The 25,324-nt window shown below is 40.1% G+C and overlaps 1 protein-coding gene across 2 annotated transcripts in view; it reads left to right on the top strand.

Annotated features, from left to right (window-relative positions):
* Positions 1-25,324, top strand: part of LOC132378749 (E3 ubiquitin-protein ligase ARIH1) — a 102,828-nt gene that overhangs the window by 19,692 nt on the left and 57,812 nt on the right. For both annotated transcript variants that reach the window (XM_059945882.1, XM_059945883.1), the window contains exon 3: positions 16,130-16,274. In XM_059945882.1, the coding sequence (XP_059801865.1) occupies positions 16,130-16,274 (145 nt within the window). The remainder of the gene's footprint in view (positions 1-16,129; positions 16,275-25,324) is intronic.

The following is a 25,324-nucleotide window of genomic DNA, read 5'->3' as shown; positions in this document are numbered from 1 at the left end:
TAGATCTTCTAGCCATTTATATAACAAATGCAATCATCCGTCGAGCTGAGGGAGATAAACGACTATTATCCACCATTGCTAAACAGAAAATTGCAGTAATAGGATGCGGTTAGAAATTGATATTCAGAACTGTTGAAATAATACCGAAAATATCTTTGTAGTAATTTTGCAAACAAGGGCAAGACCAAAACAGGTGGGTCAATGAAGCAACTTCAGAATGACATCTGTCTCAGGTTGGATTAACATAAGAATAAAATCGAGCAGGTTTATCCTTAGACATATGAGCTCTATGTACAACCTTAAATTGTATTAGGGCATGTTTAGCACAAATAGAAGAAGAATTGACTAATTGTAAAATTTTCTCCCACTGCTCAGGGGGTATAAGACAATGAAGTTCTTTTTCCCATTCCTCCTTAATTTCATCTGATACCCTGGCTCGATTTTCATGATCATATTATAAATGGTGGCTACTAAACCCTTCTGACAAGGATTCAGAGCTAAAAAAATTTCCGTAATGTCCAATGGACATAATTTTGGAAAAGACTAACTTATTATTCAAGAAATTTCTAACTTGCAAATATCTTAAAAAAAAAGAGTTTTAGGTAAATTATATTTATTAGATAGCTGTTCAAAGGATATAAAGCTATTACCTAAAAATAGATCATGAAAACATGTTATACCTTTTGTTTTCCATAAAACAAAGGCTTGATCCATAAAAGAGGGCCAAAAAAGAAAGTTAGATATTGTGGCGACTCATTTCCTAGCGTATCCGAACCGACTCACAATTAGATAGCCTACGGGGGTTTGCGAGCACAGAGCTTTGGAGCCTCTTCACCATGGGGGGCTGGTTGACAGAGGCTTAAAAGTGAGGCTGAAGTTTTCGAATAAAGTTTTTTCCTTCGACTGCAGTTACCGACTCCGTGTCGTAATTTTAGCGCTGCGTGTAGCACACCGCTACAATATTATAGGGCTTGATAAGATAAGCTTATTCAAGCCAAAAAATTTACAAAATTGAAACCATGTTTGCAATGTATGTTTAACTATAGGATTAGTTATTTGTTTATTCAATTTAGATAAAGAAAAAGGAAGTGAAAATCCTAAAATTGAAAACAATGAAAAGTCTTGTACAGATTTACATTCCAAATTTACCCATTGTGGGCAAGCTGCTATAGTCGATTCTTGTGTCCAAAATATTAAATATCGTATATTAACTGCCCAATAGTAAAATCTCAGGTTTGGCAAAGCTAAACCACCCTCCTTCTTAGGCTTCTGTAAATATTTTTTGCTTAGTCTAGGATTTTCTTTTCTGCCACACATTTTGGAGTCAATAATATCAAAAAAAGATTTAGGAATAAAAATTGGTAATGCTTGAAATAAATATAAGAATTTGGGTAATACCATCATCTTAATAGCATTAATTTGACCAACCAATGACAAAGTTAATGGGGACCACCTGGTAATAAGTTGTTGCTTAATTTGGTCAATTAAAGGTAAAAAATTAATTTAAAATAAACCTTTGTTTTTTTGGTAATTTTACTACCCAAATAAGTAAAATAATCTGTGACAATTTTAAATGGTAAATGTTTATAAATTGGAACTTGCATATTTAATGGAAATAATTCGCTCTTATTAAAATTTAATTTGTAACCAGAAAAGTTACTAAACTGAGCAAGCAAGGACGAAATAGCAGGAGTAGATGTCTCAGGGTCGGATATGTATAGTAACAAATCATCAGCATGTAATGACAATTATACATCCCTTCCCCACGAATAATACCCAAAATATTAGGTGATTCGCGAATGGCTATAGCTAAAGCTTCCAAAACAATGTCAAGTAGTAAAGGACTTAAAGGACAGCCTTGCCTTGTACCATGGAATAACTGAAAAAAAGATCTTTGATTATTGGTAAAAACCGAAGCCAAGGGTTTATAGTATATTAATTTAATCCATGATATAAATTTTGAACTAAAATTAAAATGCTGCAACGTATTAGATAAATATGGTCATTCAATATCAGATGCTTTTTCAGCATCTAAGGAAATGACACATTATGGTATTTTGTATGAAGGAGTATAAATAATATTAATTAATTTTCTAATGTTAAAAGATGAGTAACAGTTTTTAATAAATCCAGTCTGATCTTCAGAAATAATTCGAGGTAATATATTTTCTAATCTAGTGGCCAAAATTTTACTAAAAACCTTAAAATCCATATTCAGCAACGATATAGGCTGATAGGATGCACATTCAGTGAGGTCCTTATCTTTTTTAAGAATTAAAGAATTAGAGGCTTCATAAAAAAAATCGTGGCAATTTACCTATAGTTAACACATCTTTAAAAATTTTACAAAGCCAAGGAAAGAGTATAAAGGAAAAGGATTTTAAAAATTCTACAGTATAACCATCCGGACTAGGAGCTTTACCAGAATTCATTGAAAAAGTAGCCTCTTTTATTTCAGTTTCCGTAATAGGTGCATCTAGGAATACACTATCTTCTGTTGTTAATTTTGGGATATTCAATTTTCTTAAAAATTCATCTATTATAGAAGAATCCTCAACAAATTCTGATTGATATAAAGAATTATAAAAATCTTGAAAGGCTTTATTTATCTCTTTATGGTCGATCGTCAGAGTGCCATCTCGTTTACGAATCCTAGTAATTTGTCGTTTAACCAAAGCAGTTTTCAATTGATTAACCAATAATTTGCCAGACTTACCTCCATGTACATAGAACTGGGTTCTAGATCTAATTAACTGATTTTCAATTGAAGAGGATAATAACAAACTATGCTCCATTTGAAGTTCAACTCTTTCTTTATAACGTTCTTTTCTGGGGGTTACTGAATAAATCTTATCAATTGCTTTGATTTTATCAACAAATGTTAATATTTTAGAATTAGTTTGTTTCCTAACTCCAGCAGAGTATGAAATAATCTGTCCATGAATAAATGCTTTGAAAGTGTCCCATAAAATTCCACGAGAGATCTCTGCTGTAGAACTTGTTGAGAAAAACAAATCAATTTGTTGTTTAATAAAATTAAGAAAGTCTAAGTCCTGCAATAAAATAGAGTTGAACCTCCAAGATTTAGCATTAGTAGATGAGTCCATTGTCTTAATAGATTGCTTCAAAGGTGCATGGTCAAAAATGGTAATGGAGTCATATAACATCTGTAAGTAAACGGTGATCAATTAAAAAAGTAATCAATTCTTGAATAATTATGATATGAGAAAAGTATGAAAACTCTTTGTCATTGGGGCGTAAAAACGCCAAGTTTCGGGAATTCCAGAATCAATCAGGAAGGAATTAATAAGAGAGGCCAATTTATTTGGAAGAGCTTGGGTGGGCTTAGATCTATCCATCGAAGGGTTTAAGCAACAGTTAAAATCCCCACCCATTATCAGCATGTACTGATTCAAATTAGGAGAGGATGTAAATAGACACTTAAAAAATTCAGGACAATCAGTGTTTGGAGCGTAAACATTAACTAAAACAACTTTTTGATTAAAAAGTAAACCAGTAATAAGCAAAAATCTACCTTGTGGGTCCGAAATTGTTTCACAGTGTATAAAAGAGGTTGAAGAATCTATAAAAATGGAAACACCTCTTACTTTGGCTTGGGAATTCGAGTGATACTGTTGGTCTTTCCAAAACCTAAAAAAACGTTGACTATCCACCTTCTTCACATGAGTCTCTTGTACAAAGACAATATCAGCATTCATTCTGTGGAATACTTTGAATATTTTTTTCCGTTTGATCGGATGATTTAACATTAGTATTCCAAGAAACAAAATTAATAATCTTATTCATATTGCCAATATTTATTGCAGTTAACACAAGGTTAAAAAGAAAAGATGAACTCATGAATCCGGAAGAGGGAAGTAAGTTCATGGAGGAACCGGAAGTCATGACATTGCAACCATTTTTGTAGTTTCGAGTCAGCCCATGAAGTAAAACTAAGTGTGAAGCAAGCAAAAAGAAAAATCCCCCTCCCTCCACCCTCAAAACCCCAAGAAAAAAGCCAAAAAGAGGCAAGCAAGCAATCTAATACTAATACACGTCTCAAGATGGCAACTCAAACAAAAAAGTTAAATAAAAGATACAAACCACCCATATTATAAGAAAGGGTTAGTATAACAAAGATTAAAGTATAAAATTAGTATATATATAAAACAAAAGGATTTAAAAAAATTAAAATGATAAAACCCATAAATGGATAATATTGTATTAGTGTTTTAAAGGAAAGACCTTAAACTTATTCAGACACATCAAAACGGACGTGACGTATCCAAGCACTAAGGTCTTTGGGGGAAAAGAAACAACATCTTAGAAAAGTTTTATTTTTAAAAAATCTTAATATTTAAACATTAAAAATATAAAAAAGTGTATATGAACTTAAAAGAAAACCCTAATGAGTTACTTTCAGAACTAACAGAATAATAATGTAAAAAGAACGAACTCAGGATAAACCAAAAACGGACTTTTACCATGTGTAAGAAATATGTGTAAGCCATCACATAAAAAAAATCATCATTTTATAAAAGATCCAAATCTATAGACTATAATTATTACATTAGTCAACCCGTAGTAAAAAAAAAGTATTATTCTTCAAGGAATCTTTGAGCATCCACTGGAGATTTGAACAGCCGCTAAGTCCTATCTTTGAGAGTAACTCTCAATTGTGCTGGAAGTAACAGCGCTTGCTTGTAGCCTTCCTGATGAATTTCTGACATAACCGATTTAAAAGCCATTCTTGCCCTTAAAACTTTGGGACTATAGTCTTCCAGAATATGGAATTTAAAATTTTGAAAGCTGATCATACCCTTTTTCCGGGCAGCCCGAATCAAACGTTCTTTGGTATGAGGATAATGAATCCGGAGAATTGCTTGTCATGGTTTCAAACCTGAAGCTGATTGAAAACGAGAAATGCGATGTGCACGGTCGATTATTGGAGGGGTATCCAGTACTTCTGAGCCGAAGACGTCCATTAAAAATTTGGAGAAAAATACAGTGAGATCACCATTCTTAAAATTTTCCGGAAGCCCAATTATCCGGAGATTTTGTCTTCGAGAGTGGTTTTCAAGATCAGTGATTTTAGATTTATAACAATCCAGCAGTTGAGAAGTCGAAGCTTGCTGTTGTTGCAGAGTTTCAATTATGCGATCTCTCTGGCGAGCAGCATCTTCAAGAACTAAAATACTTGCTTGTTGTTGTTGTGAATCCAGTGTGAGTGTTTGAAGTTTTGCGTCGAGTGTCTTTTAAAATTTCATCGAACGTAGAAAGCTTTGAGGTTAATTTATTCTCCAGTTTTTCAAGTCTGTCGTCCATAAGTTTCGCAATTGCTTCCAAAGTTAACGGTTCTTTCGTCTGTTTCAATTCCTTTGCATTAGACATTTCAACGAGTTGAAAATGATTCAAACAGTTGAAAAAGATTTTATACGTCTGAACCCCTTTAGAATAGGTATAAACAGGTCAATTAGGGAGTGCTTGTAGGTAGAAAAAAGTAAAAGGATTTGAGCGAAGCCTAAAACCGCTTCACTCCATAAGCGCCATCTTGAGACTCCCCAGGTCTAACTGTCAGATCCTCACTCCCTCCCTCACAGGGTTCCCCCCTCACCTGAGAACCCTCTGGCTCATGTTCGGGTTCCACCCTCTCTCTCCCCCCCAACGCTGGCTGTCTCTCCATCTGACCATCAACACTTTCCCTCCTCTCGCCCAACTCAGTAGGGGAAGGGCCAGGAGCCTCCTCTTCTGGTACTGAAATGCCAGTGAATGGGAGCAGGGGCCACTCATCTGAGTCGTCAGCTTTCGAATCGGTATCCATTCCTGGGTTAAGGACCTGTCTCGGCTCTTCAGCAGTGGGCTCTTCCCTCGTGGAGTCCTTGTACTAGGCACAACCTCCCACTCTGGCTCCTTGTCCACCCACACCGCTTGACCCAGGGGCAACAGGTGATTCTGATGGGGTACTTTGATAGGCCCATTCCCATCCTCAGGTTTCACCCGGTAAACTGGTAGATTCGGCATCTGGCTCTCTATTACATAGGGCTGGTCGCCCATCGATCTGCCAACTTGTGCTTACCAGGGAGTCCCAAATTCCGTAAAAGGACCCGGTCGCCTGGCAATAATTGGGCAAACTTCACCTTTTGATCATATCTCATCTTATTCCTCTGATTTTGTTTGGTAGCCGCCACTTCAGCCAACTCGCACCAGTTAACAATCTTATCTCTGTCCATCTCTGCTCTGCTACCTGTGCAATTCCACAGCCCCTGACAATCCGATCCCGGACTAGCCCCCACAAATGTAACACTTAACCAACAGGCTGGTATATGTCTAAGGGGAAAAAAAGATCCAGCCACTCACCAACCCCACCTCCTGTACACGCAGGTGCTGTGAGAATCAAGTTTATGCTGCGCGTACACACACAATATCAAACTCACACCAGATAGAAAAAATCAGGTATGAGCTCAGTCTAGCCAGGAATATAAAAGGGGATAGCAAAAGCATTTTTTAGCTATGTGAAGAGAAAGAAAATAGTTAAGAACAATGTTGGCCCCTAGAAGAATGAATTGGGAGAAATTGTTATGGGAAACAGGGAAATGGCAACAGAATTTAATGCGTACTTTAGATCTGTCTTCACCAGGGAGGACACAAGCAATCTCCCAGATGTATGGATGGGCCAGGGTCATAAGATATCAGAGGAATTGAGACAGATTGACATTAGGAAAGAAACTGTGATGAGTAGACTGGTAGGACTGAAGGCTAATAAATCCCCGGGTCCAGATGGTCTGCATCCGAGGGTTCTAAAAGAGGTGGCTCAGGAAATTGCGGATGCATTGGTAATCATTTTCCAATGTTCCTTAGATTCAGGATCAGTTCCTGAAGATTGGAGAGTGGCTAATGTTATCCCACTTTTCAAGAAGGGAGGGAAGGAGAAAACGGAGAACTATCGCCCTGTTAGCCTAATGTCAGTTGTGGGGAAGATGCTTGAGTCCATTATTAAGGACAAAATCGTGGCACATCTTGATGGCAGAAATAGGATTAGGCTGAGCCAGCATGGATTTACCAAGGGCAAATCATGCTTGACTAATCTGTTGTTTTTTGAGGGTGTAACAAGGATGTTAGACGAGGGTAAGCCAGTGGATGTTGTGTACCTAGATTTTCAGAAGGCATTCAATAAGGTGCCACATAGGAGATTGGTGAGTAAAATCAGAGCTCATGGCATTGGGGGCAGGGTTTCAACATGGATAGAAAACTGGTTGGCAGATAGAAAGCAAAGGGTAGCAGTGAATGGGTGTTTCTCGGACTGGCTGGAGGTGACTAGTGGGGTACCACAGGGCTCTGTATTGGGACCACAGCTCTTTACGATTTATGTCAACGATTTAGATGAGGGCATTGAAAACTATATCAGCAAGTTTGCTGACGATACTAAACTGGGTGACAGTGTGACATGCGAAGAGGACGTTAGGAGAATACAGGGAGACTTGGATAGGCTGGGTGAGTGGGCAGATACTTGGCAGATGTCATTCAATGTGAATAAATGTGAAGTTATCCACTTTGGAAGCAGGAACAAGAGGGCAGAGTATTGTCTGAACGGTGTAGAGTTAGGTAAGGGAGAAATGCAAATAGACCTAGGAGTCCTAGTTCACCAGTCAATGAAGGTGAATGAGCAAGTGCAACAGGCAGTGAAGAGGGCAGATGGAATGTTGGCCTTTGTTACAAGGGGAATTGAGTAGAAGAGCAAGGATGTCCTTTTGCATTTGTACAGGGCCCTGGTGAGACCACACCTGGAATATTGTGTACAGTTTTGGTCTCCAGGTTTAAGGAAGGACATTCTGGAATTTGAGGAAGTGCAGCGTAGATTCACTAGGTTGATTCCTGGGATGGCAGGGCTGTCTTACGCAGAGAGATTGGAGAGATTGGGCTTGTACACGCTGGAATTGAGGAGATTGAGAGGTGATCTGATTGAAACGTTTAAGATAATTAAAGGATTTGATAGGATTGAGGCAGGTAATATGTTCCAGATGTTGGGAGAGTCCAGTACCAGAGGGCATGGATTGAGAATAAGAGGTCAGTTATTTAAAACAGAGTTGAGGAAGAGCTTCTTCTCCCAGAGAGTTGTGGAGGTGTGGAATGCACTGCCTCGGAAGACGGTGGAGGCCATTTCTCTGGATGCTTTCAAGAAGGAGCTAGATAGATAATCTGATGGATAGGGGAATCGAGGGATATGGGGACAAGGCAGGGACTGGGTATTGATAGTGAATGATCAGCCATGATCACAGAATGGCGGTGGAGACTCGAGGGGCCGAATGGTCTACTTCTGCACCTATTGTCTATTGTTATGGAATACACTGAAGATTTTACTAAAACTAAGAGTACTATGCAATACAGTATACATGAAGGAAAAGAAAATAAAGTAAAAGGCGCCAGCTTGTCAAAGTTCAGTCAGTTTAGTGAACATCGTTGGAGCTCAATCATTGAACCATTCGACCCCTCGTCACTTTCTTCCAACTTCCACGTCCTCGCACCTGGGACCACCCTTGGTGGTCGACCGAGCAGTGCAGCGCACATCCAGCTTCCTTGGCGTCTCCTTCCCGCCTCCCCTGAAAAGACCCCGAAGCCCCCAAGCTCCCAGCCTCACAAGACAAAATAATTGGTTAACCCCATTGGTTAAAAAATGAATACAATCCCCCATATAAGCAAGTCCAAAGCTAAACAACTGCGAGAGAAACACTTATCAAACATAAAAGCATTCCTATTCTAGCAAACCAAAGAAGCCATTTTGATTAACATACACAGTACATTGTACACTTAAATATAAAATGCCTCATGCTGTTATTTGCAAAAAGCCAAATGACTTAGCAATGATTCAATAGATTCGTCATCCTCTGACAAAAGAAATCTCTCATCTCTGTTTTAAAGGAATATCCTTCTCTGAGGCTGTGCCCTCTGGACCTAGATTCTATTAGAAACTTTTGGAAACATCCTCTCTATGTCCATTCTACCTAAGCCTTTAATATTCTGTAGGTACCCCCTCATTCTTTTAGGGTAGGAGTGCATCTTTCCAGCACAATGCAATTGGGAAGAGATTTGTACTAATTTATGGTGATAAATTTGGTATCCCACAAAGGTTGTAGGTGGTATCACAGCCAGTCAAGCTGAGAAAGATACGTTTGTTCCCATATTTTACTTTCTAATAACCAATTCCCATTCCATGCAGCTAAATTACCCAGAATCCCAGTGATCATCCTTGCTGACCATCTTGTGAATTAGCCTTATTGAAAGCATTTTAAAAGTCCAAGAATTCCTTATCCACTGGTTACCTTTTATCTGTTACATGATTCATATGCTCAAAAGATCCAATAAAGTTGTCAGTATTATTTCATTTTCATAAATCAACATTTTATTTTTTTCAAGGTTTTTTGATTTGTGATTTATAGGTTCGATTTTTTTTCTACCTTGAAGTTAGGTTAACATTGGTAGCTCCCTGTTTATTTTTTCCTCTATTAAATTGTGAGTTACTTTAAATTGAAATAACTAAAGGTAAAGAATGCTGCGACAGATTGGTTGACCTTGTTTGGCAACTATTTGTACTGATTATCTAAAATTCAGGCATTTACAAGTGGTGGGTCCAAACTAAATGGATGGTTGTCTACCTATCGTCAGCACTTTTTGTCCACTTCTGCCTTTGAACGTTAATGCTCATTTTAAATGTGTTTTCTAGTGATATTAGGGACTTCAGTGAATTTAAGTGAAACACAGAGTTTTTTCAGTAACTTTTGGGAAAATGTATCTTTATTACAAAAGAGCTGTGGGTACTTGGTAAGCTAAAGAAAGCTTTCAGTCCACTTGTGTATTTGTTACTTACCCAGCACTTGTTTGAGTACTCTTTGCTAATATTTAAGTGTAGATATAATTGTGGCAAGGCTTTATCTCTTGTCATATTGCTGCTTCAAGCTGTTCAGAGCCTGGTAAATTTTGGCCTCTCCCTGAATCGAAAAAGAAAGACTAACAGTTTTTTGGCTGTGTGCTGTCTGGCGCAATCTCTACTACTGATAGACTGGCACGTGCTGTCCTGGCACGTACTCACGCTGATGTGGTCGTGTGTGTAATTTAAATTTGACGTTTACAGGAAGATTAGTTGCTTTAATTCATATTTATGAAGTAAAATAAATTTTGCTCAGGTGAAAATGATATATTAGAATAGAAAAGTAAAGGTTATTACATTTCATATTTGTAGGTTTAGTCACTTATTCTGGGCAAAATTTCATGAAAGTTGTGGAAGTAGTAAAGTGCAAAGCCTGTTTGGAAAAGTCTCTAGAACTCATTGAGTTGGCATTGTGGTTTTCTCTGAGCTATGTGGCAGGTTTCTGACTGAATTTGAATGTTGTGGTTTTGGTTTTGCTCAGGGCAATTTTCTCCTAGTTATCTTGTGAAATTGCCCTTTTCTTATCAAATAGTGCTGAATCATTGCACACTGTGTACATGTATATTGAAAGTGTGGACCTTTGCGGTCAGTCACCAAGTAAATTAAGTGCATTGCCATTTTATTTTCTTAAGGGAGCTGCTTTTCATACTCATCACTGCTCGAGGGCTTTTTGGGAGAAAGTATGAAGAAAGCGTTTGCTTAGGCTCTGAAATGTGAAAAGTTGATGCTTCTGAGAGGGTCTGATGGAGTGTTTGTTTCAATGTTGAGCATATGTTGGGAATTAGTACAAGTCTAGAAGAGTCTAGGCCCAAAACATCAACTTTTCTTGGATGCTGCTTGATCTGTTGAGTTATTCCAGAATTTTGTGTATTGCTTGGTGTTTCCAGCATCTGCTGAGTCTTGTGTTTAGAACACCAAATGCTGCTTGGTTTAAATAGGCCATCAATATTAGGCATGGGAGGCTTGCTGCCTTTTGCTGGTGTGTTGAGATAGAGTACCATGTCAGCCTAGGTCACTTGGGCGTTCTTGTCTTTCCTATCATTCAATACGATCATGCTTAAATTGCTTTTAGTCTAATCCTTTCTAAAGGAATTTCCGTTTCCTGATCTTTCAAAAATGTATCTACTTCCCTCTTAAATACCCCATTGTTATAGACAATTATGCTTGCTTCCATGGAGACCTGGGAAGTCAAGATGTGGAAACTTGGGCATGAGTATAAGAGTGTCACATTGGAAATGTTTTACACTTTTATGTCTTTTTAAATTCAAGTTTATTGTCATTCAACCATATGCATGTATACAGATAAACAAAACATTGTTCCTCCAGGGAGGGCCAAGATGCAAAGCATAGAACACAGTGCCTAGATAAAGTATTCAGCCCCCACAACAATTTTCACATTTTATCATCTCATTTTCTAAATTTAAAACGTATTGAAGCAGGGGTTTTTTTTAGTTAATCTATAAAACATAGTACCTCATGTCAATCAGAAAAAAAAATTCTAAAACCTGTCAACAATTTACTAAAAATGTAAAAACCAAAATTGAGACTGAGAAAGTATTCATCTTCTTTTTAATTACTATGCTAAATTTCCTCAGGTGCAATACTTATCAGGTACAAATCTTACTTATGAACTCACCCAATTTGTTGATGTAGAAAATTAAAGAATCACCCGTTAATGAATTCATAAGAATAAATACCCCTTCTCTCTGTAAGGTCCAACAGTATGGTAGATTTTTCAACAGACCAAACCACAATGAAGACACAGGAGCATTCAAAACATCAGGGAAATGATAATGGGGAAATGGATATCTGAGGAAATTTACAAGACTATCTCAAAGCACTGAACATACCTTGGAGCGCAATGCAGTCTTTAAAACAAGTGGAAAGAATATGAAACCACAGTCACCCTGCCTAGGTCAGGCCACCCCTCTAAACTTGGTTGTCAGTGAAGCACTTATAAGAGAGACTACTGTGACACCAGCTGTCACTGACTCAGCTGCAGAAGTCAGTGGCTGCAACTGGAGATGAGGTTCATGGCTCTACAATCTCTTAAGGCTTTGTATAAAAAGGGTATTTATGTAAGAGTGACAAGGGAAAAGCCCTGGTTTAAAATGATATATATTCTTTACCTGTAAAAACTTTGCAAAGCATCTCTTAGAAGATACTGTAAAGAAGGTCTTGTGGTTGGATGAGACTAAAATGGAACTTTAGTCTAAGAAAATGTATACATGCCTTTAGGGTAGCAGAGGTTCAGGTGAAATGTGCCAAGGACAGCATGTTTGCTATATGAAAGTGAGCAGAGGAAACAGCAATTCCTGGAGCTAGGGAGAGTGAGAGATTAAATTCTTACAGGTTTGATCAGCTGGATTATCACTCCTAATGACGCATAGGCAGCTGGCAGCAGTTTGTCAGTGTTCCCCATCCTGGGCCAGTCCTTCAAGCTGTTCCCAGGTGTTGCCCATCAAAGGATCCCTCTTTTCCCAGGAACGAGGAGCTTCTGGTGTCACGGTGGGGTTGCTAGACTCCTTTCATAAAATCAGTAAAAGGGATCCAAGGAAGATTCTCCCCAGCCAAGGTGTTTCAGGGTAAAGGAAGACTGCTTAAGGCTGAAATGTGTGTGTGGCCTCCATCGGTCATGGTCGACCATGGGTACTGTGCCTCTTGTAGTCACTGGTTTGTCAAGCAGTGTCGACTGTGGCTATTGAGGCCGATCCTGGAATGGTAGGCTCTGCCACAGTTGCTGCATGTGTAGAGCGTCGTGGAATTGCTGTCCGCTGTGCTCTCCGTTTAGCTCTCCACTCCTCAAACTGACTCTGGGTCACTGTTTCGCCTTGCTCTATGTGTTGCTGAAGAGTACCTTGCCATTCGTTGCAGTCATCTGCTGTATCTTCCCAGCACTCTTATGTTGATTTTCAAGGCTTTCATGTTGCGCTTTCAGAGTTCCTTGAAGCGAATCTGGGGTCTACCAATGTTCCTCTTGCCTGTTGCCCTGTAGAGGATTTCCTTTGGCAGTCTACCATCCTTCATACGATGGACATGGCCCAGCCAGTGCAGTCTGCGTTGTCTTAAAAATGTGAACATTGTGGGAAGTCCAGCGCGGGAGAGGACCTCAGTTTGGGATTTTGTCTCTCCAGGTGATGCTGAGGATGTGGCAAAGGCTGCACAGGTGAAAACTATTGAATTTCCTCTCCTGTTTGGAGTAGATGGTCCAAGTCTCGCTACCATACAGGAGGGTGCTGATAATGCATGCATTCTACACAGCAGTCTTGGTCTTTGTAGCGAGTTTCGGATTCTTCCAGACCCGTGAGGAGAATCAAACAAGGATCGATGTTGCTTTGCTGATATGCCTATTGATTTCAGCATTGAGGGAGGGAGTGTCGCTAATGGTCGACCCCAAGTATGTGAACTCATGGACCACTTCTAGATCGTAATCGTCGATGATAATGACATGTCCTCACTACGTACTGGGCAAGGACATTTGTTTTTTTTACGCTGATGGTAAGCCCGAAGTTCTTCCATACCTTAGAGAAGTGGTCCATGACAGTTTGTAGTTGCTGTTTGGTGTGTGAGGTTATAGCAGCGTCATCGGCAAAGAGCATGTCACGATTTAAGATCTTTTGCACCTTTGTTCTTGCTCTCAGGTGTGCATGGTTGAATAGCCGCCCATCAAACCTGGTGTGCATGTAGATGCATTCTGTCGACGTCCCAAACGCGTGCTTCAATAGCATAGAGAAGAAGGTACCGAATAATGTTGAGGCCAACAGTCATTCATGTATGGCTCCACTATGAACAGTAAAGGGCCAGTAGCATTCATTCGTCATGGAATGACGATGATACTTTGGAGTTTTGGGGGACAGACGATTGAGGAGAATCTGAAAGAGCCCATCCCTGCTGACAAGGTCGAATGTCTTGGTCAAGTCGATGAAAGCAACACAGAGGAGTTTCTGTTGTTCCCTGCACTTCTCCTGCAGTTGGCGGAGTGAGAAAATCATGTCGACAGTTGACCTCCTTGCACGAAACCACCTTGAGACTAGGTAGAACCATTCTGCCAGAGTTTGTAGACATGCCAGAGTTACACGAACAATACTCAGGAGGGAGATACCCCTGTAGTTGTTGCTGTTGATTCTATCACCCTTGTTCGTGTACAAAATGATGATTTTGGAGTCGCGCATATCCTGTGGTACGGCTCCTTCCTTCCAGCACTGATGAAGGACCTCATGTAAAGGTTGGAGTGAGCTCTTGCAGTGTTTGATCAGGTCTGGAGGAATCCAATCATTGCCAGGAGCTCTCCCTGGGGCTAGACTGTCAATTGCCTTGCCGAGGTCCTCAATGGTTGGTTTGGAGTCAAGTTCATCCATGACTGGTAGACAATCGATGGCATCAATGGCTGAGCTAACAACAACATTTTCCCTCGAGTAGAGCTCAGAGTAGTGTTCTACCCAGTGTTCCATCTGCTTGTTTTTATCAGTGATTATTTCACCGCTAGATGACTTCAGGGGTGCTGTCTGAATGTTCTCACTGAGCTGGAGCCAGTGCTCATTTGCGCACTGCCTTGCAGTCTGTTGCACTTTATTTCTAGCAACTCGGAAGTGCCTGGGATGTTTGGTCGAATGGTGAGAGCTTGTACTCTTGAGAGCTGCACACTTGGCTTCGATGACGGGAGTCATGATGTTGGACCGCCTCAAACCAGTCACTGCTCTTTGTGGTCTTTCTTCCTGGAATTCTGTATTCCAGAGGATAATCGAAGTTCAGTTGAAAACAGATTGATAGATTTCTGGACATGGAGAGAATCAAGGGATGTAAGCAAAGTGCTGGAGGTAGCTTAGACATGATTTTGATAAGTGATCATGCAGGGTTCAAGGGCCTAATGTCTATTGCTGTTATTAATTGTTGATATAAACTTGTCCATGCAATTCAGCTACTCTTGAGGTGGGGTTGGGTGACACTATCAATAGTACTACAGCATTATAAAACTATTAGTTCCTGATAGTTATTGACAGAGCAATTCACCCACTACAATGTTCTTTTGATTGACAGTAAATGAATGAAAGAGCACATCTACCTTATGTAGATAATGGGATGCTTTCATACAATGCTTTCCATGATTATGTCCTCCAAATCTTCATTTTCATTATAACACTCAAGGTGATTATTAATGCTTTCAAATTCTTCATGGTTCCTAACTTGTTGATGTAGTGAAATCTCGTTTTCATTGCCGGCCATTTCTGGCATCTCCAAGTCTGAAAGCTTGAAACCACAGTGAGCAAAAAAGTTCTGAATTGTATTAACAATTAGTGACAAAAAGCACTGCTTTTTGACCACAAAACACACACAACTGCTGCTATTTAAAAACTCTCACAAAATGCTGGTGGAACACAGCAGGCCAGGCAGCATCTATAGGGAGAAGCGCTGTCAATGTTCATGCCATCCATTAACGGAACTTAGAGAAGTCAATGACTTCTAACTTCCGTTAATGCCCCTCCTCCCCTTCTTACCCCATCCCTGATATATTTAGTTTTTTTCCTCCCTCTGGTGCTCCCCTCCCCCTTTCTTTCTCCCTAGGCCTCCCATCCCATGATCCTTTCCCTTCTCCAGCTCTGTATCCCTTTTGCTAATCACCTTTCTGGCTCTCAGCTTCACCCCACCCCCTCTGGTCTTCTCCTAACATTTTGCATTTCCCCCTCTTCCCCCCCCCCCCCCCCACTACTTTCAAATCTCTTATCTTTCCTTTCAGTTAGTCCTGACGAAGGGTCTCGGCCCAAAATGTCGACAGTGCTTCTCCCTATAGATGCTGCCTGGCCTGCTGTGTTCCACCAGCATTTTGTGTGTGTTGCTTGAATTTTCAGCATCTGCAGATTTCCTCGTGTTTGCTATTTAAAAACTGTTCACTCTAAGCACAGTGTAGTGTCTAATGGCCATACAAGTGTACATGACTGAAGCTAGTTCGAACAGTCTCCTGTCCCAGTTAAGCAACATGTTGTTGCAAATGAACAAATGGAATCCCTGCTATTTTCTTAGTTTTTGTTCCTTTGAAAACAAATATAAGCCCAAAATAAGCAGCCGGGGCGATTAACCAGAATCCATTATATTAAAATTGTGTAATTAATTCTAGCAGTTTGTTGTGAGTACCTTTTTCAAATGTCACCATGTGAAGATTGAAAACTGAAATTTGCTTTCTCTAAGTAATCCCAAACTTAATTGTTACAGATATTTCGACGGGAACCTGGAGAAGCTTTTCGCGGAGTGTCACGTAGTTAATCCTTATAAAAAATCTCGAACACGGCAGATGAACACAAGGTCATCATCACAGGACATGGTTTGTGCGATCTGCTACCTGAATTATCCTAATTCGGTGAGTGCATTATACCGAAGAGCGTAAGAGACATTGTGTGAAATAGGTAAATTTGACCCACAACATTGTCACAAAAACATTGTGTTTTTTTTCCAACTTTATCTTGGCCTTAGTATTAGTATACCAGTCGCTGCGGCAGCTTAACGCTGTGTACAAGTTCTTGGGGAGATTTCCTAGGCAGCTGCCAGAGTGAAGTTTAATTATCATTCAACTATACATAGCAGACCTGCAGCAAGCTACCATGAAGATGACCATAACTTGCTCTTGCTGATCAATGCTGAAGCTTGGAGCACAGGGGTGGCTTTTTCTAATAAGAGCAGTACAGCAAGAAAATGGCCACTTCAGCCCAACCTGTCTATGCTGACCACAGCATAGTCACAGTTGCCTATGTTCAGCCCATAACCCTCCAAACCCCTTCACTCCATGTACCTATCCAAAAGCCTATTAAATGTGGAATTGTACCCACTCTAGTACATATGCTGTAAGCTCTTTCTATGTACTTGCAACCCTCTATGGAAAGAAGTTACTTCTCAGGTCTTTTAAATCTCTCCATTCTTCTGTCTGTGTTCTCTAGTTTTGGACTTGTTAACCCTGGGGAAAAGACTGACTGTTCAAATTATCCATATCTTTCATGATTTTAAAAACTTCTGAGGTCACCTCTCATTCTCCAGGGAATAAAGGTTAAGCATGGTCTTCTTCTCCCTATGGATCTGGCCCTCTTGTCCATGCAGCATCTTTGTAGTTCTCTTCTGCACTCTCCCCAGCTTGTCAATGCTTTTCCTATAAGAGGGTGAGTGAAACTATGCATATTACTCCAAAGTGCAGTCTCATCAGTGACTCTTGAGAAACTAACATAATGTTTCTGTTCCTAAACTCGATTGAGGCTAACAATTTTTACAGCACACTGTACTGGAAAAGTGGGGCCACTTTCAGCAAACCATACTCCCAGGTTCCACAGCAGATGTCAGTGCTACCTTTCATTGTGTAGATCCTAACCTGATTTGGCCGTCCAAAGTACATCACCTCACAATTATCTAACAATTGAAATCTATTTACCATTTCTCAGTCCATCTCCTTATCTGGTTAGGATCTCTGCAATTCATTGTAACCTGCTTCATTATCAGCAAGACCCCTAATTTAGTGTTGTAGCAAACTCATGCCATTTATAGTCACTTGCAAATCATTTACATAAAATGAATAACACTGACCCCATTGAGTGACAAGCCTTCAGTCAGAGAATCAACCAACTATCACTCTGTTTCTATCATCCAGCCAATTCTGAATCCACCTTCCCAAAGTTTAATGTGACCTAACCTTTCAAATCAGCCTGCCATGTGGGGCTTTGTCACAGGCCTTATAAAAGTCCTTGTAGCCAATATCTACTGCCCTTCTTTCATCTATTCCTTTAGTTATTTCTTTGGAAAAACTCCAGATATGACCTCCCATGTACAAAAGCATGCTGACTATTCCTGATCAGACCTTGACTATCCAAATTATGGTAGATCTTGTTCCTCGAGATTCTTTGTAACTTCTCTGCAACTGAAGTCAGTCTCAATGGCCTGTCTTTGTTACCCCTCTTGAACAATGGAACAACATTTGCCATCTATCAGTCATGGAGCTTCAACCATGACTAATGATAAGGCAAGTATCTCTGCAAAAGTCTCTGATTTCTTCCCTGGTCAGGGGTTGGTGGTGGGAGGGGGGGTTTGGTGGGTACACTTGGTCCGCCCAGGAAACTCTGCCCAACTTAATGAACTTAAATGCTGCAAATATCTCCCTCCTTGTAGTATGCATATGATCTAAGACCCTCATTTAGGACGTGAAAACACTATAGCACAGTAGAGGCCCTTCGGCCCTTTATGTTGTAAGAACAATCTGTCATAGCCCACCAGTTTTTAAAATCATCTGTGTGTCTGTCTAAGAGTTTCTTAAATGTCCCTAATGTATCTGCCTCTACCACCACCCCTGGCAGGGCGTTCCATACACCCAACACTTGTGTTAAGTTATTTCTGTGGCATTCATGATGCTCTTCTTAGTAAATGTTTTGTTATTTCTGAACAATGTGCAAGAGTCTTTAAGGCAGGGGTCCCCAACACCTTTTGTGTCATTGATCCCTATCATTAACCAAGGTGGTTAATGCTTTAAGATCTAATAGGATTATCAATCTATACATGGTATTTTTGCTTTCCATGGAGACTGCTATAACTTTTAACTGCACAAAATTCTGATCTGTATGGTGTTTGGTGGTTTCAGCCTTGTTTCTGAAACAGGTGCTGTATAAGGAACTGTATGTTCTTTCATCATAAGTTCATACAATGTTCCACAGAATTTGTTAAATGATCTTTGTCCCAGCAGAGTGTCTCGTTGATACTGATCATCATTCCCTACTCTAACAATATTATACCCCATACATTTAGTGTGAAAACGTGAATTATTTTGAAAATGAATATTTCAGTAGCACAGAGCTAACTTCATACAGACAAGATTATAACAACCCATGTTTTGCCTTTAGAAGTTGTTTACAAACTATGTAATTCTTGGTAGTTGACCAAGCTAATTACACTGAAAGATTAGTTTGTATTTGGGAAAACAGTAGGTGAAAAATATTGAATCGCCTAGGAAGCTGCATCTGATTCCCACGATAACAATAGATTGATACAGAAAATGTTGATGGTTAGGTCAGCAAGAACTGTCACTAAGGAGGCAGGAGTTCTGTGTACAGATGAGGTTTGTCTCAGGTGCAACTGAAATCGTGACATATCAGGTTCCGGATTTAAAACAAATTGGAAATATGTGCACTTGAACCTTTATTGAAGAGACAGTCTTTATAATCTGTTTACCATCAAGTTGATCCTTCCATTTGAAAAGTAGTTTCATGTTTCTACTTTAATTTTTTTTCTCTCTCTATGCCTATTTCATCCCAGGTTTCTTTTTCTCTGATCACTTCCCATAACTTTGTTCCTTATTGGTGATTACAGTATCTAATGACATTCTGTGTAGAAACTAACTGTGTTCTTAAGTCTCTAAACCTGATCTGGTTGCGCTCCCTGTTGCTATTATAAGTGAACTTGAAGCTATGGCTATATAAAGCTCACAAGCAGTCCCATAATTATGATCTCAGAAAGCAACCAGCACTAAAATCTTTCAAACATCCTCTCATTAGGTCCCAGATTTAATGAGTTGAAATTCTGTGCGTGGCTAAATATACCCAATGACTGAAATGCCCAAACAAAATGGGTTTAAAGTGTGTTATAAAGCCAGATGGAGTGTGTCAGAATATTGGAAATAGAAGCAGGAGAAGGCCTTGCTATCTCATGCCTGCTTTGCTATTCTGTAAGGTTGTGTTTTTTACCTCAGCTTAATTTTCTTGCACTGACTTTTCTCGTCATTCCCTGAATATAAATTACATTTTAATTGTTGGAATACTAGATTGGATGCTGCTGTACCTGTGTCCCCAAGGGATATCTCTAGAATAAAGGAGGAATTTCTTAGAGGGTGGTGAATCTGTGGAATTCATTGCACACAGACGTTGTGGAGACCAAGTCACTGGGTATTTTTAAAGCAAAGATTGATAGGTTATTGATTAGTAAAAGTATTAAAGGTTATGGGAAGAAGGCAGTGGAGAGGCATATAAATCAGCTATGATTGAATGGTACATCACATTTGATGGGCTGAATGACCTAGTTCTGCTGCTATATTTTATGTTTGTCTGACCTTCAGATCTTCCTGATTTCTGTCACCAATACACTTGGTCATTTAATTACCATAGCTTAAAATCTCACTTTTCTGTGTGAAGAAATTCATTTTCACCTTTGCACTGAATGACATCTAGGAAATGCAGTCCCTAATGGTGGACACCCCAACCAGAGGACGCAACAATTCCACATCAGTACAGATGAATCCTGTAAGAATTTTGTATGCCGTGAGATCGTGTCACATTCTTTTAAACTCTTATCAGCCCAGTCTGCTTGGTATCCTGACATCCCAGGAATCAAACTGAGGAAGGGTATCCTTCCTCAGTTAGGGGAACTTCTACACAATATTCTGGATGGTTTTACCGTTCATCTAAATGCTAGCAAATTTCAACAGATCAACCATGAGGAGCCTTCAAACTAGTTATATCAGCATCTGGTCTGGAGTGGCTAATATACAGTATTGGGGGGAAAAATCTGCAGAGGGTTTTAAATTCAGCCAGCTCCACCATGCGTGCTAGCCTCCCCACCATCAAGGACATCTTCTAAAGGTGATCTCTCAAAGAGGAGCATCCACCATTAAGGGCTCTAACCACCCAGCACATGCTCTCTTCTCATTACTACCATTGGAGAGCAGGTACAGTTCAGACACAGGCTCAATGTTCTAGGAGCAGCTTCTTTCCTGTCTGCCATCAGATTTCTGAAAATGCATGAGCACTGTTTCTCTTTCTGCACTGTCCTATTGCTGCAGAACAACTTATTTCACAACAAACTTTAATAAAAATAATGCATCTGATTCTGAGCAACATACACAAAATGCTGGAGGATCTTGGACAGCATCGATGGAAAATGAATAAACAGTCAATGTTTCAGGCCAAGACCCTTCAGCAGGACTGGATAGGAAGGAGGAAGGTGTTGGAATAAGAAGGTACAAGTTAGAAGTTGATGGGTGATGCCAGGTGGGTGAGGGAGAGGGTATGAAATAAGAAGCTGGGAGGTGATAGATGGAAACAGTAAAGGACCAGAGAAGGAGAATGGACCATGGGAGACAGGGCAAGAGGAGGGAGGCCAGAGAGGAAAATTGGTAAAATCGATTTATAGCTGCTTATTTAGAACGTGAGGTGTCAGAATGGGAATGGGGATAGGAATTGAAATGGTTGGCCACTGCAAAATCCCACTTTCTGTGGATGGAGCAGAGATGCTCGACAAAGCAATTTCCCCAATCTCTGTCGGGTCTCACTAGTGTAGAGGAGGCTACCTAGGCAGCAAGGAATCTCACCCAGAAGGACTGTTTGAGTCTCTGAATGGTGATGAGGGAGTCAGAGGGATCATGGGGGAAGCGATCTTTGTGGAAAGTAGAGATTGGTATGGGGGATGGAGGCGTAGAGATATGTTTGGTGGTAGGATCCTGTTGAAGATGGCGGAAGTTGCGGAGACTTGTGTATTGGATGGGAAGGCTCATGGGTGGTATGTGAGGGCAAAAGAAACTCTATTCCTGTTGAGGCAGCAGGTAGATGGAGTGAGCACTGATTTCTGGGAAATGGGGGAGATGCAGGTGAGGGCAGTAAAAATGGTGGAGAACAAGTAGGACATCATTATCCTGATTTTTGTTGAGACATCACTTTTGATGCATGCAAGGCCAACCTGTCACCTGACTTCCTATTTGCTTTCTGTACCCACGTATTCTGATTCATAGAAACATAGAAAACCTACAGCACAGTACAGGCCCTTGGGCGCACAAAGCTGTGCTGAACATGTCTTAGGAAGGACATTACCTTAGAAAGCTCCATGTACCTATCCAGGAGTCTCTTTTTTAAAAAAAAAACCCTATTGTATCCACTTCCACCACCGTCGCTGGCAGCCCATTCCACATACTCACCACTCTCCGTGTTTTTTTAAAAAAAAACGCCCCTGGCATCTCCTTTGTACCTACTTCTAAACACTTTAAAACTGTGCCCTCTCATGCTAGCCATTTCAGCCCTGGGGAGAAAGCCTTTGACTATCCACATGATCAATGCCTCTCATTATCTTATGTAAAAGAATATCTAGTTCTCTTTGAACACCGGTGCTATTCAATTTTTCACCACCTTATCCAACTGGATATCTCGCATCTCACAAACTCATTTCTCACATTTCTGCACAGTGCAGTTCATCTGCTATGTCCTTGTTCGTTCTCTGTAACATCAATATTCCGAACGCTGCTGCATCTGCCTTGTAGTCCATGTTGCTCCTTTACCTTTATAACATAAACCTGATCCTCTTTATGTACATTGTTGGCATCTGCAATCCCGACAGCAGCTTATTTGAAGATCCATTCATTGCTATTGTTTTCCAATTCTCGGTCATGCTGGTCTATTATTTTCAAAACACTGAGATCTAATTTTGAATAATTATCTCTTGTATGGGGGCATCTTATAAATCCTTTGGAGAGTTGAAGCACAACACTTAGATTAAATGGGCAACTGGCGGTGGCTGGAGAGCCCATTTCATAAGACCGTATAACATAGGAGCACATTTAAGCCATTCAGCCCGTCAAGTCTGCTCTAGCATTCCATTATGTATGATCTATTATACCTTTCAACCCCATTCTCCTGCCTTCTCCCTGTAACTTTTGATGTTGTGACTAATCAAGAGTCCTCAGAGTCCAGACTCTGAGGACTCTTCCATTGCTCAGGCTTGACCGTGGATGTTGCTACCTAGTTGTCATATGCAAGCCAAGGTAGTATGAAATGGACAGCAAGCAGCAGGCTCCCTCTCTCCACTCTGCTGATGAATCCAAGGGAGCAGCAGAGGCTGATACAGATGATATTGCAGGAGTTTAAAGCATTAAACTCAGCATCGTTCTGCCTTAGGGACTCCAGCTCTGGATTTCTCCTCAGTGTTTACTCTGGAAGCTTTCCCCAAATAGCAGTGAGGTTTGAGATCAAAGTTTCCTTTTAGATGAGCTATCAGACACTGTTGATGAACCCTTTCTGCCCAAAGTAACTGGTTTTAAGGTGCCAGTCACCAGGTTTTGCCTCTTCTCATGTTGGTAGTAACAGTTCTGCCGAGCTTATTAACTAAACCAAGAGCTGGAATTGGTTGTCAGTGGCTATTTAAGATGAATGCCATTGGGAGCATTTAATAGGTAGTGGGAGCTTAACCCCACTACCCTTGCCTGATGACAGCCTTAAAGGACCCATTCCAGACTCTCAAAACTAACTATCCTTGCTTGCCTGAGCTGTATACACAAATCTAAACATCCTCTGTTTGTCAGCAAGGTATAGCTAGACCTCAACAGCACCTGTGCTCAAATGCCAAGGATATGAGAGCCCACTTGTGGAATACTCTCACCCTTGGACTGGTGGTAAAACGAAGTGGAGACTTTCCTCCAGTGAATCCACAAAAACTCATAATTAATATTTTTTAAATTATTAAAATTGATGTAAATGTAAGCATTAAGATTAAATTTAAAATATGTAATTAAAAGATGACATTGTATGTAGTCCTGGATACATTGTTTTTTTTAATTTTGTGATCATAGATTCTGTTTACATTCATAAATTTTCTCTCTCAATCCCCTTTGCTTTCCCCAGTGCCTATCCCACAACTATACAGTTTGAAGCCTTATCTTTAGATCTAGCTATTTTGTTAGAACACTGGCCCTTGTTCAAGTGAAGTCTATCCCAATGGAATAGATCTTGTTTTTCTAATACTCGTGGTTTGAAAGCCATTTCTTCACAGATCTTTGAGTCATACTTTCTCTTACCTAATTGATTCTGTGACATTAATATTTCTAGATTAGAGCAGAAATCTCAAAATTGTTATTGCTTTACTTTTGAGTATGTTCATACTCCTGCAGTTGAACCTTTTACTTGTATTTTTCCATTGACTAAATCAGTTAGATCTTTTCCCCTCTGGCCCTAAGGATTATATATGTTTGTAAATGGAACTTTTTGCCTAGTTTTGCCATGCCTTTCTGATATTTGAATATTATATTCCATGAAATATTCTTCCAATGCTTGGCATTGTATATAGTTCTTTTAAAGCACAATATCCAGGTCATTTTTCACAAGCATAAGAAAATCTGCTGATGCCGGAAATCTAACCAGCTAGAGGAACCCAGCAGGCCAGGCAACATCTATGGAAAAGAGCACAGTCAACATTTCAGGGGGTCTCTGCCTGAAACATCTCTTTGATAAGTGCTGCCTGGCCGACTGAGTTCCTCCCGCAGTTTGTCTGTGTTTCCAGGTAAATTTTACCTTTTTTATTCCTTTTTCTAAAAGTTCATTCTGTCCTTTTGGAATAAATTTAGAAAATTATGAGCTCCCGAATAAAGCTGGTATTTAATGTCCAATTTTACATGTCCTTGCAAGAGTAGTGGTAACCTGTCATCTTGAAACACTCCAGTCTCTGTTGAAGGTGTTTCTGCAGTGCAGTTAGGTCAGCTGCTCCCAAGGTTTCAACCCAGCTTTCATTTGCAATGAATTTAGCATTCGTCATTTACTCTCTGGTGGAATTTGGACACATAAACTGGGAGGCAGCAAGGCCTCATCCTAAATAGAAATTCTGAATGCAGCAGCACATGATACTGGAGGAACACCAGGTAGCATTGTTGGACGGTGTACTTAAAACAGAGGTTGATAGATTTTGATTAGTCAGGGTGTCAAAGGTTATAGGACAAAGGCTGGAGAATGGGGTTGAGAGAGAAAATAAATCAGCTATGATGGAATGTGGAACAGACTCAGTGGGTTGAATGGTTTCATCTGGTTCTGATGCTGTTGACGAATCAGGTTGCCACCTTCACCTGGACCAAAAAAATAGAATGGGGTGGGGGTGGGTTGGCCAGTACAAAGGCACAGCAGGGGAGGGGTGAAGCAAGAGCTAGTAAGTGATCAGTGTATTGGGGTGAGGAGGGATGATTGGCAGATGGAGGAGCAAGTGGAAGTAGCAGAAGTTGGGAGGTATGGTGGAAGCAGCAAAGGACTGGACATGATGAAATCTTGCTAGGAGAGAAAATTGCAATGAAATCAAGTGAGGGAATTGGGGAAGGCAGACGGGCAGAGTGAGGGGCGGGGGACCCAATGTGAGGAGGAGAATGCTCTGTGCATGGTTCCTTCTGAGATGAGAAATGTTCTTTTTCTGGAACAAGGTGTAAAAGTAGAATAAATCTACTTGTAGTCAGAAGCTGCTTATCTAAAGTTAACTGCCCTGCTGAACTGAGTTTACCCAATATGAATAATTCATTTGGTATATTTTGTATCATTTTCCACGTAGAACTGGTGCCTAACATAATTTAACACTGGAGTTAACATTGCACCATTTGGAGACTGATGTGCTTATTCAAATTGGTGTAATTATGGTCTGATGGATTCTGGT

This window comes from Hypanus sabinus, chromosome 21 (assembly GCF_030144855.1).
Source record: "Hypanus sabinus isolate sHypSab1 chromosome 21, sHypSab1.hap1, whole genome shotgun sequence".
In the NCBI taxonomy this organism is placed as follows: Eukaryota; Metazoa; Chordata; class Chondrichthyes; order Myliobatiformes; family Dasyatidae; genus Hypanus; species Hypanus sabinus.
This window is presented reverse-complemented; position numbering and strand designations above follow the sequence as displayed.